Genomic DNA, 17,574 nt, shown 5'->3' on the forward strand with positions numbered 1-17,574 from the left:
TCCAACACCACAGTTCAAAAGCATCAATTCTTTGGTGCTCAGCTTTCTTCACAGTCCAACTCTCACATCCATATATGACCACTGGAAAAACCATAGCCTTGACTAGACGGACCTTTGTTGGCAAAGTAATGTCTCTGCTTTTCAATATGCTATCTAGGTTGGTCATAACTTTCCTTCCAAGGAGTAAGCATCTTTTAATTTCATGGCTGCAGTCACCATCTGCAGTGATTCTGGAGCCCCCCAAAATAAAGTCTGACACTATTTCCACTGTTTCCCCATCTATTTCCCATGAAGTGGGACACCACTAGACCACAGAAACTTCCAGGCATGGCTTTAATACCACAGATATGCCAATGGCTTGATTTCCATCTCCAACTCTAATGATTCCCCTGAACTCTGGACTGGAACGTCCAACAGGTACCTCCAGTGTAGCACTTCCAAAATGGAGCTATTCACCGCTACTAGCCCACCTCAGTAGATGGTGACCTAGCTGTACCGTTTCATATCCATCCCACAATAAATCTGCTGGTTCTGCCTTGGAAATACAACCAAAATTCAAGAACCTCTCTGAGACAAGCCTCTATCCCAGCTCACCTATTTGCGATAGCTTCTGGTCTTGCTATAGAACAGCCAGAATAGTTTGTGTACCAGGCAAATTCAATCACATCCTTCCTCTGAATTCTGTATCTTTCCCTGGCCTTCCATGATGGACAAGCATCTCCTTCATCTCCTCCTCCCTGACAGGAAAAACAAAACCAACTTTAAAACCTCCACAGCCTCCCCAAGCACCATACCCTGCAGCTACTCACCGCTGGTGGCCCTCAATATCACCCCAGGCCTGCTTTATGAAGGACAGTTGCTCGTGTGGGCCACCCTGCTGAGGGTAATCCTCCTAAGCTGCCCTCGTCGAAGGGGGCTCCCCTCACTGCCTCTTCCAGGTCAAAGATACATGAGCATTCTTGGTGCCTTTTTTTTTTTCCATTTTTCTGTAAAGTTGACCATTTAAAAATACAAAACTGGTCAGGAAGGATGAATTCAAACCCACCAGGCTAAGAACAAGGGATTTAAAAGCTGAGCCAAGCTCAAGTCTCAATCTCGCACGACGATCTTAAGAGTGGATCTTTAACCTTGCCAGGCACTTCCGCAGTCACCAGAATCAGGTTTTGAAGGTTCTCCAGGGTAGCAACAGGCTAGGATATCACAGCCTCTCTTCCATTTTACAACATGCTGCTTGAGGACTCATGCTCATTTCACTTTTCAAAAACCCTCCTACACTGTTTGTGGGAATGTAAACTGTTACAACCACTATGGAGAACAGTACGGAGGTACCTTAAAAAACTAAAAATTGAACATATATGATCTAGCAACCCCACTTCTGGGCATATATCCAGAGAAAAACATACTTTGAAAAGATAAATGCACCTCAATGTTCATTGCAACACTATTTATAATAGCCAGAACATGGAAGCAACCTAAATGTCCACTGACAGAGGAATGGATAAAGAAGATGTAAATAAAATGGAATGGATGAAGAAATAATACAATGGAATATTACTCAGCCATAAAAAGGAATGAAATAATGCCATTTACAACAACATGGATAGACCTAAACATTGTTGTACTGACTGAAGTCACTCAGACAGAAGAGAAATATATGGTATCACGCACACCTGGAATCTAATTTTTTAAAAGATACAAATGAACATACTTACAAAACAGAAACAGACTCCGATTTTGAAAACAAACTTATAGTTACCAAAGGGGAAAGGTGAGGGGAGGGATAAATTAGGAGTTTTGGATTAAGCTATACACACACTAATATATATAAAGTAGATAACCAACAAGGACCTTCTTTTTAGCACAGGGAACTCATCTACTCAACACTCTGTCACAATCTACAAGGGCAAAGAATCTAAAAAAGAATGAACGTGTGTATAACTGAATCACTTTGCTGTATACCTGAAACTAACGCAACACTGTCAATCAATTATACTCTAATAAAATGTTTAAAAATAAAGTTTCTTTAAAAATAGAGTTCAAACATACAATGTTTAGTAATTTGCCAATGTTTACACAGAGTGTTACAATAATTAAAAAAAAACAAACCCACATTGCTATGTCATCATTCCAACACCAAACGTGAACGTATTTCTTTCCCAGCACAACTAGGACTGCAAATAAATGGTTAGACCCACGTCAGTGAAAATGGAGTCTGGTTCAAGCTCCCTCCTCATGTCAACCATTTCAAAGGTTAGAAGCAGAGTCTGATAAAACACTGCCCACATGAAATGAAAATGAAGACATAATATTACAATTACTTGAAATTCAATAGTTCTCCTCGAGTTTCTCACCTTTTCCAGCTCAGCATCGGAATAATGAATACAATGAATGCTGAACAGATTTTGCATGTGTTGATAATTTAAAGGAAACGGTTCTCACCTAAGTGAAATAAACTGCTGGAAATTTTTTTCAGTTTCTGTGACTTATTAGGGCCAAAAAAAAAAAAAAAACCTATTGACATGCCCTCTCCTTTATCAAGTCATCTAGAAATTTCAAATAGAGAACTATGAGATTGCCACAGCAAACACTGAATATGGATTTGCTTCTAGCACACTTGCCTTTCCGTAAAAGCCACATGCACATGGGCATTCCCAGGGGATGTGCTGAAAAACACAAGAAATCCACATGTCACATTCAGGATGCTCTTTATTTGCCATCTGTCCTTCTACAACACATTCCTTCAGTGATAGAAAAAGACAGCAAGAAGTAGGTCAATGTGCCTCATTACGGAACTCCTTTTCCATTACATATTTATATTTTATTCACATAAAAAATCTATTCAGAGAGAACCCAGAAAGTTCTACAAATGTCTACAAACTTTGGTTCTGGAAAAAGAAACAAAAACAGTATTCAACTTGAGTCAGAGTTCCAGATCCACTCATCTCGTTCACCAGATCACCAGGTAAAGTGGATGAAGTTCTACATGCGGATACAGCGCTCTTCAGAATCCCCATCCATGTGCAACAAAGGGCCCAGCGGAATGTTCCCTGCGAGTCTGTCTGAGGCCAGGGTCAGTGCCTAGTCAGGGCTCCAGGAGAGCCAAGCCGTTGGCTCTGGCAGTGGTGCTACAAGGCCCCCATCCCAGCCCTGACCTGGCTGTCTAGTGCTGGCCCCCTGAGCCCCACAGTTGACTCTAAGCTAAGCACTGGGGGAAGAGGACATGACCATGGTTGACCTCAGCCCAGAGTCAACTCCCCTCTCCTCTCCTCTCCTCTTTCCAGGCCTCAGCTGGAGGAGGGGGCATTCTGTGGTTTTACTGAACTTTGGCTGTCTGTTCACTGTTTTGTGTTCCCTTCTGAAGCTCCATGTTTCAGCTAACAGGATGTCCTGGATTATATAAATCCAGGCTATGACTAAAACTTTTTGGAGAGCCTATATGGGAGTAAGAGGGGAACTACATTAAGACTTTTGAGGACTGAAAGCCCAGGAGAATCCAGCTTCACTCACATTGTTCCATGGAAACCTCAACAGCAACAAAATATTATGACCCACGTAGGTCCTGTGAGTGCGACCACAAATGTCATTCTCTTATAGGACCTAAGATTATATTCTACTACCACAGATTGACCGTTTCACACTGAAGTGGCCATCTGCTATTATTTGGAAGGAGGCCAGTTAATTATAGACACATATTTCATACTTTTGTCAGTGGGATCTGACTTCAACTCCTTTAAGTTTTCAATCAGGTTAAACCCATCAGTATATTTTCTTTGTATCTATCAGAAGTTTCACCGAAACCCTCTTATAGTTGGGTTTCTCTCCAGAATAAACATTTTTATTAGGGCTAAGAAAGGATGGCTTCTGATTGGGAGTGCCAAGTTAAATCCAAGAGGGGAGGGGGCTGTAAGGTCACAGGAGAGTGACTGACGTCAGCAAGACAGAGTGGGAAGATGGCAGGAAGAACAATGACAAACATACAATGACAGCATCCAATAGAGTAGACACCATCCCCTTCCCAAGGGCCAATCCCCTTTCCTTATTCAGTAGAGTTTCAATCTCATTGAGTGCAACATGCCTACACAGCTAAATACTCTCCTTCCCAGACTCATGTGCAATGGGGGGGCACCAGAATTTCAGCCAATGGAGGTAAGCCAATTATCTCTAGGAAAGCTCTGTGTCCCCCCCCCCCACACACACAATACACCTTGTCACCTGCCTCTTCGTTCCTCTTCCAGCTTAGAGAGCAGTTATCAGACCTGGCAGGTCAGTGACCATCTTGTGACTACGAGGTAGGAAGCCAACGGGTAAGGGGTAAAGATATGGAGAAAAGGTACCAAAGGCCACGAGTCATCAAGGATACCGTGGAAACAGTCCTGAGAGCCCACCTTCAGGTTTCTTAGTCCACTCTTCACTGTGTGTTTTCTATTATTTGCAGCCAAATGCACACCTGATACATCAAGAGCCAATGATGAGACTGAAAAGGATGAGGATGACTCAGGGAAAAGGAAAGAACAAAGACAAAAGGGAAAGGACAAGGAGCATCAATCTTACCGAGGTCACCCAGTGGACCTAAGAAACATAGCTTAATTCCTTCCCACAGACATGACCGAAGTCCTGACTAAAAGAATAAATGTATCATTACGTTCAAATCAAAGATGCTCAAATTGGCTGTCTCAAATTTAACTCTGTCCTCCTGTGCTCTGATTGCTAATATGAAAGTGCATGCTTATACATTAAAGCTGGATGTTTTGCATCCTACAGAGAGGAGAATGGAACAGATTTAGAATCAATTTAGTATTTCTCTTGCAATCCATTTGGAGGAGTTCCCACTGAGAACTCATCTGCCTCACCCTCTCGGCAGCCGTATTTAATAAGATCTAAGAAGTAAAATAAGCACTAACACTGGGTAGTCTATTTTGACACTTGTATATGCTATTTGGAAATTCAAGTCACTATGGCAAGCTGGCAGAATATAGGACACGGCCCTTGGAAAGCGTTAGACTGATCAATATTTAAGAATGCACAGGCAACAGCAATAAATGAAGCAGATGCAATGGAGATGCAAATCAATGATGGGTATGTATACCCTCAAAATAAGGACAAATCTCTTTCTGTGGCAGGAAACAGCGCAGCACCAAATGCTCAAAAGTTCATCGTGCAGCCCCCAGGTGCTGGTCTTGCAGAGAGAAATGTTTTCTTCATACTCAACATGGCAGAAGACCCAATCTTGGTTCAGAAACTGAGGGATAAGCAACAAAACAGGCTGAGAACAGGAGCCAGTAATGGCTGGTCACAAGTGAACCCACTAGCATACTTGCAGCTTTCACTATGTTCACATTTAATTTCTTTTTCTTTTCCAACAAAGTAAGTGTAAATATCTTTAGTCTGATTCAGTAACATAGCAGCCAAACCTCAGGAACCAATAAATAAGGACACTGACATGCCAATACCCCTCAGCCTTTCACATTCAAAGCTTTACCAACACCAGCCTGCAACAGAAGGGGCAAATGTTTCTTGACTCAGCAATTGTGTTCCAGATCCTTGTACAAACCACATCGTTTACCCCCACCCACATGCCCCCAAAGCAGTTACTAAACTCACAACACAGCTTGAAACTCATAAGGGGTTAAAGCTATAAAATGCCTACTCATAGATGTATATTTTTTTAAGTTTCATTCTTTTCCCTTTCCTTTCAAACAAAGCTTTTGTTTCCACTGCTCCCAGTGCATGACGGTTCATTAGGATAATAACTATCATTTGTTTATTTCTTTCCAATGATACAGTTGTATTTTTCTCAAATAAACTACCATCTTGTTTCTAATTAAACATGATGGATTCAGGGTCCTGGTTTGCCATCTGGGCCATATGTCTCAGAACATCTTTTTTCGTGATGATGCCAAGAAGTCTCCTGGAGAAGAAACAAAATAGAGAAAAAAGGTCAGCCTTGCAATATTGATTCACACTTCTCTCTGATCCCCAGCGCCCTTCCCACCTGGGCGCAGAGAGAGACCACATTTCCCAGCTATCCTTGCAGATGGGTAGGGCCATAGGGCCAACTGAGAGAGCTCTGGACAATGGCATGTGGGTGGAGGTGAGTGATGCCCCTCCCAAGTCACCTGCACATTTCCTCTCTCATTTGATGGTTCCAGACAGAGGAGCCAATAAAGGACTCTGAGGTCACAGAGGATGAATCGGGAGCCATCAGATTCAAAGACCTGGGCCCTGGGATGACTGTGTGGTACAGAGCTCACACCTGCTGCAACTCATACTGGATGTGACATGGGAGAAAAATTAACTTTTATTCTGTTTGGCCACTGATATTACAGGCTTGCTTATTACTGCAGTAAGCCTATGACAACTAATATATACTCACCCAATTTTTAAGAATATAATCAGTTAAAAAGGTCTTACAAAAGCCAATGTCAAAACTTGATCACACTGCAGAAATCCCATGTGTAAGGCATTTTAAGTGTAAGAAATTTTAAGTATAACAATTGGTTCAATTTTAAACCTATCTTACTGGAAGGGTAAAGTTTGACATTCATGTCTGACTATTTATATAAATTACCTCCTCTTCCAAAGTTCCATGGCTGTCTCCTTACAAAAACAATGCCACTTCCCAGAGCCCCTGGTATAGGGCCACCTATACTGTAAACTGTCCAACTCCTTTTTACAAACACAATGTGAACAGTGTTCCTGGGTCATGAACACACATTTGCACAACTGTTCATGGCAGCCCTAGCCTCTTCTCAATTTTATTAAATATTTAAATGAACATCTGCTGGGGTCAAATCATGCCCCCAGGGGAAAGTGAAAGGAGTGACAGAAAGGGACGTACACAAGTTCTCCAGGGAAAAGAAGTTCCACTGCAAACTCAACCTGCAAAATTCTGCTCACCTCGTCTTCATCATCCCCAAGAAGAGGAGAAGAGAGAAGGATGGCAGTCTCACCCTGCAGTATTGTATGGCTATTAAAATGAAAGGTTTCTGGGGCTTCCCTGGTGGTCCAGTGGTTAAGACTCTGCTTCTAATGCAGGGGGTGCAGGTTCAATCCTTGGTTGAGGAACAAAGATCCCATAAGCCACACAAGGTGCGTCCAAAAATAAGAAAAGATTTTTTTTAAATGATAGGTTTCTCCTATCTGTGAAAAATGATGATATACCAAAAAATATGAAAACAAAGCTGTACTACACTGTCATTTATTTAATTAAAGCCAAAGTATCAAACTCATCTCTTACTAATAGGAAGTGAACATGAAGATGGGGGCACAAGTACTCATAGCAGTATTGCATAAGGTATAGCTGGTGAAACAGAGTGGTCAGTGAAACTGTAAGGTCAGAATTCTGACTTCTTTGTCCATGACCACGCTGGGCCTGAAAACGCAATTGATTTTTTGTGTTAGTTTCCCCATCTATCACACCCCGCGGCAGAGAGGGACTTCTTTCCCTCCATCTCACTGGAACATCAAGAGAGAGAGGGAAAGACCAAGAAAGGCCTTTAAAAGCATGATACACAGAGGCTTCCCTGGTGGCTCAGTGATACAGAATCTGCCTGCCAATGCAAAAGACATGGGTTTGATCCCTGGTCTGGGAGGTTCCCACATATGCCACAACTACTGAGCCTGTGCTCTCGAGCCAGGGAACCGCAACTGCTGAGCCCATGTGCCACAACCAGTGAAGCCTACACACCTAAAGCCCGTGCTCCACAACAAGAGAAGCCATTGCAATGAGAAGCCCACACACAGCAAGGAAGAGGAGTCCCCACTCACTGCAACTAGAGAAAAGTCTGTGCAGCAACAAAGACCCCGCATAGCCAAAAGTTAAATCAGTAAGTTTTTTTTAAAAAAAGCATACTACTAATGTATGGCAAAACCACTACAATATTGTAAAGTAATTAGCCTCCAATTAAAATAAATAAATTTATATTTAAAAATAAATAAATAAAAAGCATACTAATTACAAATAGAACGTCCATAGGATATAATATAGTTTTCATACGTGAAAAGGAATAGTAGTAACTCTCTTCCCTCTTCTCAGTAACACCCATATGAAATACAAGGTAAAGAGAAAAAGAGCAGATATGACAGTAACTTCTGTGTGACTGAGTCAAATTTGCTTTTCCTAGTTGTCTATTAACTACAAAAAATGAAGATAACTGGAAATTAGCCAGCAGTTTACCTCTAAACAAGACAGTAATAAGTTTTATAATAATCACATTTATAACATATTTATGTTAAATTGCTTGAAGTGTTTAAACAAGCCACATTAAATTTTAGTTAATGTTTAATATTTATACATTGTCAATACAGAAAGTAAATAATTGACTATGAATCTTTAGAAATATTACAGGTAAAATGCTGAAAGTGTTTTTTAAAAAAACATGCTGAACAAAAAGAATAATGGCAACATAGATGACAAAACCGAAAGAAAGCACCACAACTAAAGCAATAGTCTCAAAAACTGGAGAAAAAAATGTACCAAGCACAAAAGAATTAGAAAATCAACATTTTGCAACTCCCAGTGCAATCATTAGTTTAGTCAATCATTTATCAATGGATTCCAAAACCACTGGGTAAATGGTTGCTGGAAAACAGAAAATTCACATGGTCTCAAAGTATCCCTCCACAGATTACGTACAAAGAGAAAAATGTCCCCTTATAACAGAGGGCTCTGGCCATCACCACCTCATCCCAGTGATGGAGCTTATCACCAGTCAAGTCAGAAAAGCTGACATTATGACATCATCAATATTGGAACATTGCCCGAAGCTACTTAAAAAAAATCAAACCATGAGGAAGCAATCAAACAAATTCACAATGTGGGACTACTGGTCTGAACTCTTAAAAACAAATCTAGGTCATAAATAACAAGGAAAAAAGACAGGAAGCTCTTCTAAATAGAGACTAAAGAAGCAAAACAAACCAATGCAATGTGTGAACACTGAAGGAATTCTGGACTGAAAATGATATGAACTAGATAGTGAATGATATACTTAATTACTGTTATGAAAAAGAATGTCCTTAGTCTTTTAGAAAATGTATGCTCCAAATATAACTGCCCAAACTTGGAAACACTGAAGACGTCCTTCAGTAGGTGAGTGAGTCAACAAACTGGTCCATCCAGACAATGGATATTACTCAGCACTAGAAAGAAAAACAAGCCATCAAGCCAGAGAAAGACACGGAGGAACCTGAAATGCACACCCCTCCCTCCCCTACACACTGTGTGACTCCAACTCTATGATGTTCTGGAAAAGGCAAAACGATGGAGACAGTAAAAGGATCAGTGGTTTACCAGAGGTTGAGGGGAGGGAGGGATGGACAGACAGAGCACAGAGGATGTTTAGGGTTGTGAAACTATTCCTGATGATACTACAATGGTGGATACATGTCATTATGAATTTATCCAAACCCACAGGATGCACAACACCAAGAGTGAACCCTAAAGTGAATGATTACTGTTGTTTAGTCACTCAGTCGTGTCTGACTGACTCTTTTTGCGACCCCATGAATGGTAGCCCACCAGGCTCCTCAGAATACTGGAGTAGGTTGCCATTTCCTCCTCCAGGGGATCTTCCCAAGCCTGGGATTGAAGCTGCATCTCCTACACTGGCAGGTAGATTCTTTACCACTGAGCCACCAGGGAGATGGATCATAGTTAATAATAACATCGCAATACTGGCTCACTGAGGGCAACAAATATAAACCATAAATATAAGATGTTAACAGGAAGAGAAACAGAGAGGACCAGAGAGGGAACTCTATGCTTTCTGCTCAATTATTTTGTAATTCTGAATGGCTCAGAAAATATAGTCTATTAATTCAAGAAGACAAAATTCTTAGGAGGGAAGAAAGTGGTTGTCTGAATGGAAGGGCCAGGGGTGGTGAAGGAGGACAGAGCTAAGAACCATTGTTCCTTCCAGCTGTGTAGGGCTTTCCTAGTAGCTCAGATGGTAAAGAATCTGCCTGTGATGTGGGAGATCCAGGTTCTATCACTGGGTTAGGAAGATCCCCTGGAGAAAGGAATGGCTACCCACTTCAGTATTCTTGAGCTTCCCTGATGGCTCAGACATTAAAAAATCTGCCTACAACACAAGAGACCCAAATTCAACCCCTGGGTCAGGAAGACACCCTGGAGAAGGAAATGGCAATCCACTCCAGTATTCTTGCCTGGAGAATCCCTTGGACAGAGGAGCCTGGTGGGCTATAGTCCATGGGGGTGCAGAGTCAGACACAACCGAGTGACTAACACTTTCTTCCTTCCGCTATTTGGAGCTACTTGACTTTAACCATTTTTATAGATCAGTGACTAAAACACACTTCTAAAATTTATAAAAATACAGTAAAATCAAAGATGCCCCATAAAACAAGATGCTATTATCCTAAATCTGCCAAGGTGAGTCTGATTTCTGACAGAGTCAGCTTGTACTGCCGTAAGAAAGTACCACAAACTAGGTAACTGAACAACAGAAATGTATGTTCTCCTGGTTCAGAAGGCTGGGAAGGCCGAGATCGTGGCGCTGGCCAGTTTGGTTTCTCCTGGGTGTGGAGATGGCCACCTCTTTGCTGTGTCCTCATACAGCCTGTTTCTCTATGCAGGCATTGCCAGTGTCTCCTCTCCTTCTAAGGACATCAGTCCCATCTGATTAGGGATGGGGCTTTTACGACCTCATTTAACCTTAACTCCCTCCTTAAAGTGGGCTTCCCTGGTGGCTCAGTGGTAAGGAATCCACCTGCCAACGCAGGAGATGCAGGTTCAATCCCTGTGTTGGGAAGAGCCCCTCGAGGAGGAAATAGCAACACACTCCTGTATTCTTGCCTGAGAAATGCCACAGACAGCGGAGCCTGGCAGGCTACAGTCCATGAGGTCGCAAAGAGTCAGACATGACTGAGTGGCTCAGCATGCATACACACACCTGCATACAGACACGGTCTCCAAAGACAGCCATATTGGAGGCTGGAGCTTCAGTGTATGAATCTGGGGCTTGGGGCACAAAATTTAGTCCATTACAGTCCTTCAACTCCCTTTAAACTAAAAAATGAATAGTTAGAAGGCAAGCAGCTTACGCCTATAATACACAACTAAGAAAGGTGCGATCATCAGAGAAGTAGCAGCATGTGAAAGGAGGAAGAACCTTTTCATCCGAGGTGGAAGGAGTTCTGAGGCTGGCGGCCACCAATCAGCAGACAGTTGTTCAGCTTAAAAGTCTCTTCTGTCCTTTTGGACATTTGTATTGGAAAGCCTGGCTCAGGACACGACCCTCCAGAACACTTGGAGAACGTAACTCAAACTGGATAATACCCATGTTCCTTGGTGGATGACAAGCTCCTTGATTTTCTTTTTTGTAACACTCTTTGAGCCTCCTCCAGTTCTCCCTCACACAGAAGCTCAGTAAGATGCTGAGGAAACCAATATTGCTTTCAAAAAAAAGACTTGGTAGCATCTGCAAAGTGACAAGAACTGAACTGTAACACACACAGGCACCCTTCCCATATCTATAAAGCCTGGGTTTTGTTTCCTTATGTCCATACACTAGGCATCTGCAGTCTTGACAGCCCTGTCTTAAAGCTTGGTAACTATAATGTCTGAAAATCAAGCTGGTTGTAACAGTTCTGGGGAAATACAGATTCAGGAGCTGCCTTGGGTTCAGGCATAAATTGTGCCTTGGCCTGCGAAAGTAATTCAGTCCAGTTCAGTTGCTCAGTCATGTCTGACTCTTTGTGACCCCATGGACTGCAGCACGCCAGGTTTCCCTGTCCATCACCAACTCCCAGAGCTTGCTCAAACTCATGTGCATTGAGTCAGTAATGCCATTCAAATATCAAAAAAGAAGAAAGATGAGCAACCTCCCAGAAGGAGGGAGCATTCAATCCAAGGAGGTTTGTTAGTGGTATGAAATGTCCTACTTGAGCTAAATCAACTGTTTCAATGTCCAGCCTCTTTGGGTAGCAGTTCAAGTGAAACTTTGGAATGATAAACAGTCCATCTATGACCATGAACATAATTCAGATTAGAGCACCGGGCTCTTGTGAGAAGACCACCCTGGTCAGGACCTAAAGACCCACCTAGCATCTCCTCTGCTCCCTTTTTCTTTCTAGGTCCTCTATGGGGAAAATCCAAAAGTCACTCTTGGCCACTGGACACTTCCAAGACTTCAACTTTATGAGGACAAAACTTCTCTGGCTCCTGGTCTGGTTTCATGATCACTGTAGAGCCCAGGCCCTGAGAAGTCCTTCAGACTACACTAGTCAAGGGTATGAGCTGTGGGGCTCAGCCAAGAGCTGGGACGGTACATGGTGATGGAATAGATCAAAAACACGAGCTGGCTTGAGCCGGGCCTGCCCTGGCTCAAAGCCCAAGGAGATGAAAGGCCCCGCAAACAAGGATCTCCTGCCAGCACTAACGTATCAGCATCTGTGTTTGTTTAAAATATGTACAGCGAGAGAGAGTGAGAGCGATTTTGTGTTCTCACAGAACATTCGGAGCCAATTTCGGCACCCAGATCTTCACAGGAAAAACTCATGGGGCTCCATGAGGTGTGAGCGGGCGTCAAGGGCAGAATTTCCTGCCAGAACTGAAAATTCCAATGATAACTGACATGGGATTATTATTTTAAAGGGAAAGAGAAACTGCAAGACACTTGAGACGACACGGGTAATCGCGGTGGTATTTCTGCCGAGCACTGGAAATTCAAGCACATCAGTGGGCTTCAGTCGTTTATCAAGTGGGGACCTCAACCAGCAGTAGCCCCTGGGAGCTGGTTACAAGTATAATTCTCAGGGCCCCTCCCAGATTGGAAGGATCAGTAACTGCAGGAGGGCCTGGTACTCGGGGTTTAACCTGAAGGTTTATTCCTCTCAGATTCTGATGCCCGCTCAAGTTTGAGAACCACTGGGTGCCTTTAAAAACCACCAGTAGAGGGCAAGTCCCGGGCAGTACAGTAGTTAAGACAAGTCCCGGGCAGTACAGTAGTTAAGACTCTGCACTTCCACTGCAGGGGGCCCAGGTTCAATCCCTGGTCTAGAAACTAAGATTCTGCAAGCTGCACAGCTGGACCAAAAAAAAAGAACCCACCAGGAAAAATGATCTCTAGCCTCAAATGCTTATTCGTATGTTCATTGACTGCCCCTCCTCAAGCACAAGACACCCACCAGCTGTAGTCAGAGCTAAGGAGGACACTCATCCCGTCAGCTAGGAGTTCTCTGGGTCAAGTGCAAATTCAGCCCCTTGCAGAGACCCGTGCTGCCCACCATGAGCAAGGCGGCAGGAAGAAATCTCTGCGAGTGAGGGGTGCCTGCTCTGTGCTCAGTCACTCAGTCATGTACGACTCTTTGCGACCCCATGGACTGTAGCCTGCTGACAGAGGCTCCTCTGTCCGCGGGGATTCTCCAGGCAAGAATACTGGAGTGCATTGCCATGTCTGTCTCCAGGGACTGAACCTGCATCTGCCTGCGTCTCCTGCACTGAAGGCAGATTCTTTACCCATAAGTCACCTGGGAAGCCCAAGTGAGGTGTGCTCTGAGGCTACCCCAGGCCGCCAGCCCAGGGATGCTCAGCTGGAACAGGAGTATCACTCGGGCCTGATGAAGTCTTTGCTTTGATGGGGGCCATGCTGTGCACTGGAGGGTGTTAAACAGCATCCCTGCTCTCTACCCACTGGATGCCAGTAGTAGCATCTGCCCCCTCCACTTATGACACCTCCAAATCTCTACAGGGCCAATCACCCTGCTTGAGAACTGCTGGGTTAACCAGGAGCGAGGTAGCCCTGGAAACTGTGTCAGAGAGTTGAGCCTCAGGATTCTAAAGGTCAAAACTGCTATTTCAGGTACCAATATCTCCATAGCCCATACCTTACCTCCCACCTCCAGCCCATAAAGCAATCAACTAGGCAGAGAATCCCGGATTCCAAGCTACCTGAACCAAACCAATTCCTTCCTCCACCCAAGTTTCTGAGGCCCTCACATTTAGGGAGAGCCCCTGAGCCCAAGGCACAGCCCCCAGGGCACTGCACCTCTCACACCATCATGAACCTTTGATCTCTACAGCACTGGTTTTCTACTTCCTGATAACATGGTGTGAAAGCAATACTGCTGTGGCAGAGACTGAGCCACGAGCTACCAAAGCTCACGGCTCTGCAGTCACACTGGGAAACGTTAAGTCATTTTTAACAGGCTGGTGCATCAGGGAACAACTTGAGCCCAATGTGCACCTCACGTTTGTGTATGGTGATTTGTCTATGAGAAAAGTCCAGAATGGAGCACCCAGTGGCATGGGAAAACCCAGCTGCAGCCCTCGCCATGCCCGCTTCCACAAGCCAATTGCACGGCTTTCTCAAGGTGAAGGGACTAATATCCTTCTTCTCAGCCACTGCATGTGTGAAAAATGTGCAATAGTTTTTATGAGATTCCCATCTCTCTTTCTTAGTGTGTCACCGACAGAGTGTTGGAGCATCGTGCACCTCAAGCTATTTTTCTCATCAGCTCTGAGATTTTCCTTGCTCGTTTTAGCAGAACAGGGTGAACCTTCTCCAGGAACCTGGACCACTGTAGGGGCTGGGGTAGGGAGCCCCAGCCCCTCCCCTAGGGCTCCTCCCCTTTAGACTCAAACTTCAGCCTCAGGGCAGAAGACAGCAGCCCCACCTGGAAGGCTGCCTCCAAGCCTGCTGGCATCTGCTCCTGCACTCGCCACAGCCTACTGACATCTCTTAGAGGACTGGTCCCCGGTCCCCATCAGCCTCCCATGGGCCCTTTATATTATGCCCCCCAGGGCCCGGCCACTCACCCGCTCCGGGTCACCAGGCACTGGCGGAGTCCCAGCTTCCGGAAGATGTCCACCACCGTCTCCATCGGGGTGTGGTCGGTGACCGTGAAAGGGCTGAGGTTCAGGACGCGCCGCAGCTTCAGGGGCTGTGGGCTGTTGGCCGGCAGTTCGGGGGGCTCCTCGGTGAAGTACATGACCGAGTCGCTTACGATGCCCTCCTGCCTCTGTCTGGCATTCTCTGGAATGGGCCAGCAGGACAGTGAGCTGCACAAGACTCCCGTGTGGGGTCCCTCTCCCCATCCCAGCCCAACCCACTCCACCCACAGCCATATACAACTCCCCCTCCCCAACAACCTCAAATCCCCCAGAGAAGGGGAGCAGAGGGCAAACTGTACACTCCTAATGAGGGGCTTCAGCCAAACTGCGGTGGAATTGGCATCTCTTTCTCTTAAGCTAATGCTGTGCGAGACTCCCCTGCTGTGTGTGACCTGATCATCCATTGCAAAGACTTGCAAGATGGGCCTGAGCAGAATGGCTCCTTCCTGGGAATGCACTGCCTTTGCCTGGACGCCAGGGCACCCCTGCTTTCTTAACACACCTCATCAGGGGCTGAACTCTGACATGAAAAAAAAAAAAACAAAAACCTAATGAGCTGCCCAATGACCTTAATACATTGCTTTGTTGTAGTTTCACAAACTAACTTATAATGAGCCCAAATGGCATTTATAAATCCTGAAAGGAACAAGAAACCAAGAGGACCATCCCAGACTTACAGCCCAGAAACACAGCCTAATTCCAAATATAAGCCTTGGGACCAAAAAAATAGCCCTAGAAAAAGCTGCATTCCCCACTCCTCCCCCACCGCCAAGCCTTTGGATTGTCTCTCTTAAAAAAAAAGGGGGGGGGGCCATTTTGTGGATTTCTCAAAGAAAGACAGTAACACTGTTATGGTAACAATTAGCCTATTTCTATCTGTAGACAGGCCCATGTGAAAAAAAGCTGCAGAAAAAGTAGGGTAACAGGAACTCATTAGAAATACAGCTTTATGTGGTACTAGAAACCCAGGCTATTTTAAGTCACACATGAAATAAATCCATCGGTCTCCAGATATTTCTCCAAGGCGATTTTCCTTCTGTTGGAATTTTAATCTTTCTTTTGGTTCATGGGAAAAGGTTAGGGAAGAGGTACAGCAAGGCTTGCCTTAAAATGGATCCTGGTTTCTATAATACACTTTTTTTGCCTTCTCAAAGACGACTATTCACCTATATTGTTCTTTGAAAAATAAAAATTCTAACTGCTGGCTCTAAAGCCATTTATTGCCACAGAATACTCTAATGGAAAACTGGCAGCATTCGGGGTCAGACTGAGTTTGAAAAGGGGTCTCTGTTTAAAAGGGGAACAGAGGGCCCGCTGGGCAAATGCCTGCACAGTATGGGCGTCAGGTTCAATCGAATTACATCAAATGGAGTAAGATTCAACCCCAAATACCAGATGACACTGGTGCACAACGTGTTTGCAGATGTAGATGCTACACAATACACACTGCACATTTCTCTCCTAAATCAAGACAGTCCTATCCTAAAACTCTAAGGTGAGAAGCAAAAGTCAACACATACTTACTACTCATTTTCATGAAAGTGAAAGCATTAGCTGCTCAGTCGTATCCAACTCTTTGTGACCCCATGGAATGCAGGCCACCAGGCTCCTCTGTCCATGGGATTTCCCAGGCCAGAATACTGGAGTGGGTTGTTATTTCCTTCTCCAAGGGATCTTCCTGACCCAGGGATTGAACTTGGATCTCCCGCATTGCAGGTAGATTCTTTATCATCTGAGCCACCAGGGAAGCCTACTCATTTTCATCGACAGATTGATTTTCTCAAAGTCCCACATAACAGGAATTTCACCTATTTCAACAGTCCAATTGAACATCAGGTTTGGATCAATCCACAATCCCCAATCAGGAACTGATCACATGGATTTGTTGCTGCTGCTGCTGCTAAGTCACTTCAGTCGTGTCCGACTCTGTGCGACCCCATAGACGGCAGCCAACCATGCTCCCCCATCCTTCATAAAATCAAATACAACTTAGCCAACTGTGGATCCACTTGTTGAAATAAATAACAAGCTTCTATTGCCTCTGAATATACTGATTGAGTTAGAAGCCCTGATTCTAACAGCACTGAGCTCTGTCATTTCTTGCTCAGTGCTGTGTTCCCAGAGCCTGGACAATGCCTAGAATACAGCAGACACAAAACAGATATTTGCCAAATGCACACATGAGTCAATCATTCAAAATGAATGAATGAATGAGTAGGTCTACTGACCATCAGTGCCCTTGGCTCTGTCTCCCATACACAACACAGTCTATCTCACAAAGGAGGCATCAGAATGAAAGCCTTGAGCTCTCCGCTGCTCAACAAAAAGGCACCACTTCATCAACACTTTCCTCATCATGTCAGGTTCACGGAGGGTAATGAGGAAAGTGTTGATGAAGTGAATTTCAAAAACTGTCACAGGCCAAGAAATTTTAAAAGACTGAGATGGTTAGATAGCATCACTGACTCAATGGACATGAATGTGAGTAAACTCCAGGAAATAGTGGAGGACAGAGGAGCCTGGTGTGCTACAGTCCATGGGGTTGCAGAGTTGGACATGACTTAGCGGCTCAACAAGTTACTACAATGGCTTCAGAGCAATAGTTCTCAACTGGAAGTAATTCTGCCTCCACCCTCAGGGTAGAGAGCAAGGATAATACTACAGCGCAAAGGTAAGCCCCTCCCAACAAAGAATGATCCAGCCTCAGTGTCAATGGTTGA

General features: G+C 44.3%; 1 protein-coding gene across 2 annotated transcripts in view; it reads right to left on the minus strand.

The window, feature by feature from the left end:
- Window positions 1-982: 982 nt before the first annotated feature.
- CLCN4 (chloride voltage-gated channel 4) overlaps window positions 983-17,574 on the minus strand; it is a 73,380-nt gene continuing 56,788 nt past the window's right edge. For both annotated transcript variants that reach the window (XM_040266483.1, XM_040266484.1), the window contains exons 12-13: window positions 14,780-14,996; window positions 983-5,908 (exon numbers count right to left, since the gene is read on the minus strand). In XM_040266483.1, the coding sequence (XP_040122417.1) occupies window positions 5,818-5,908; window positions 14,780-14,996 (308 nt within the window). In that variant the 3' untranslated portion in view covers window positions 983-5,817. The remainder of the gene's footprint in view (window positions 5,909-14,779; window positions 14,997-17,574) is intronic.

This window comes from Oryx dammah, unplaced genomic scaffold (assembly GCF_014754425.2).
Source record: "Oryx dammah isolate SB20612 unplaced genomic scaffold, SCBI_Odam_1.1 HiC_scaffold_23, whole genome shotgun sequence".
NCBI classification, from domain to species: domain Eukaryota; kingdom Metazoa; phylum Chordata; class Mammalia; order Artiodactyla; family Bovidae; genus Oryx; species Oryx dammah.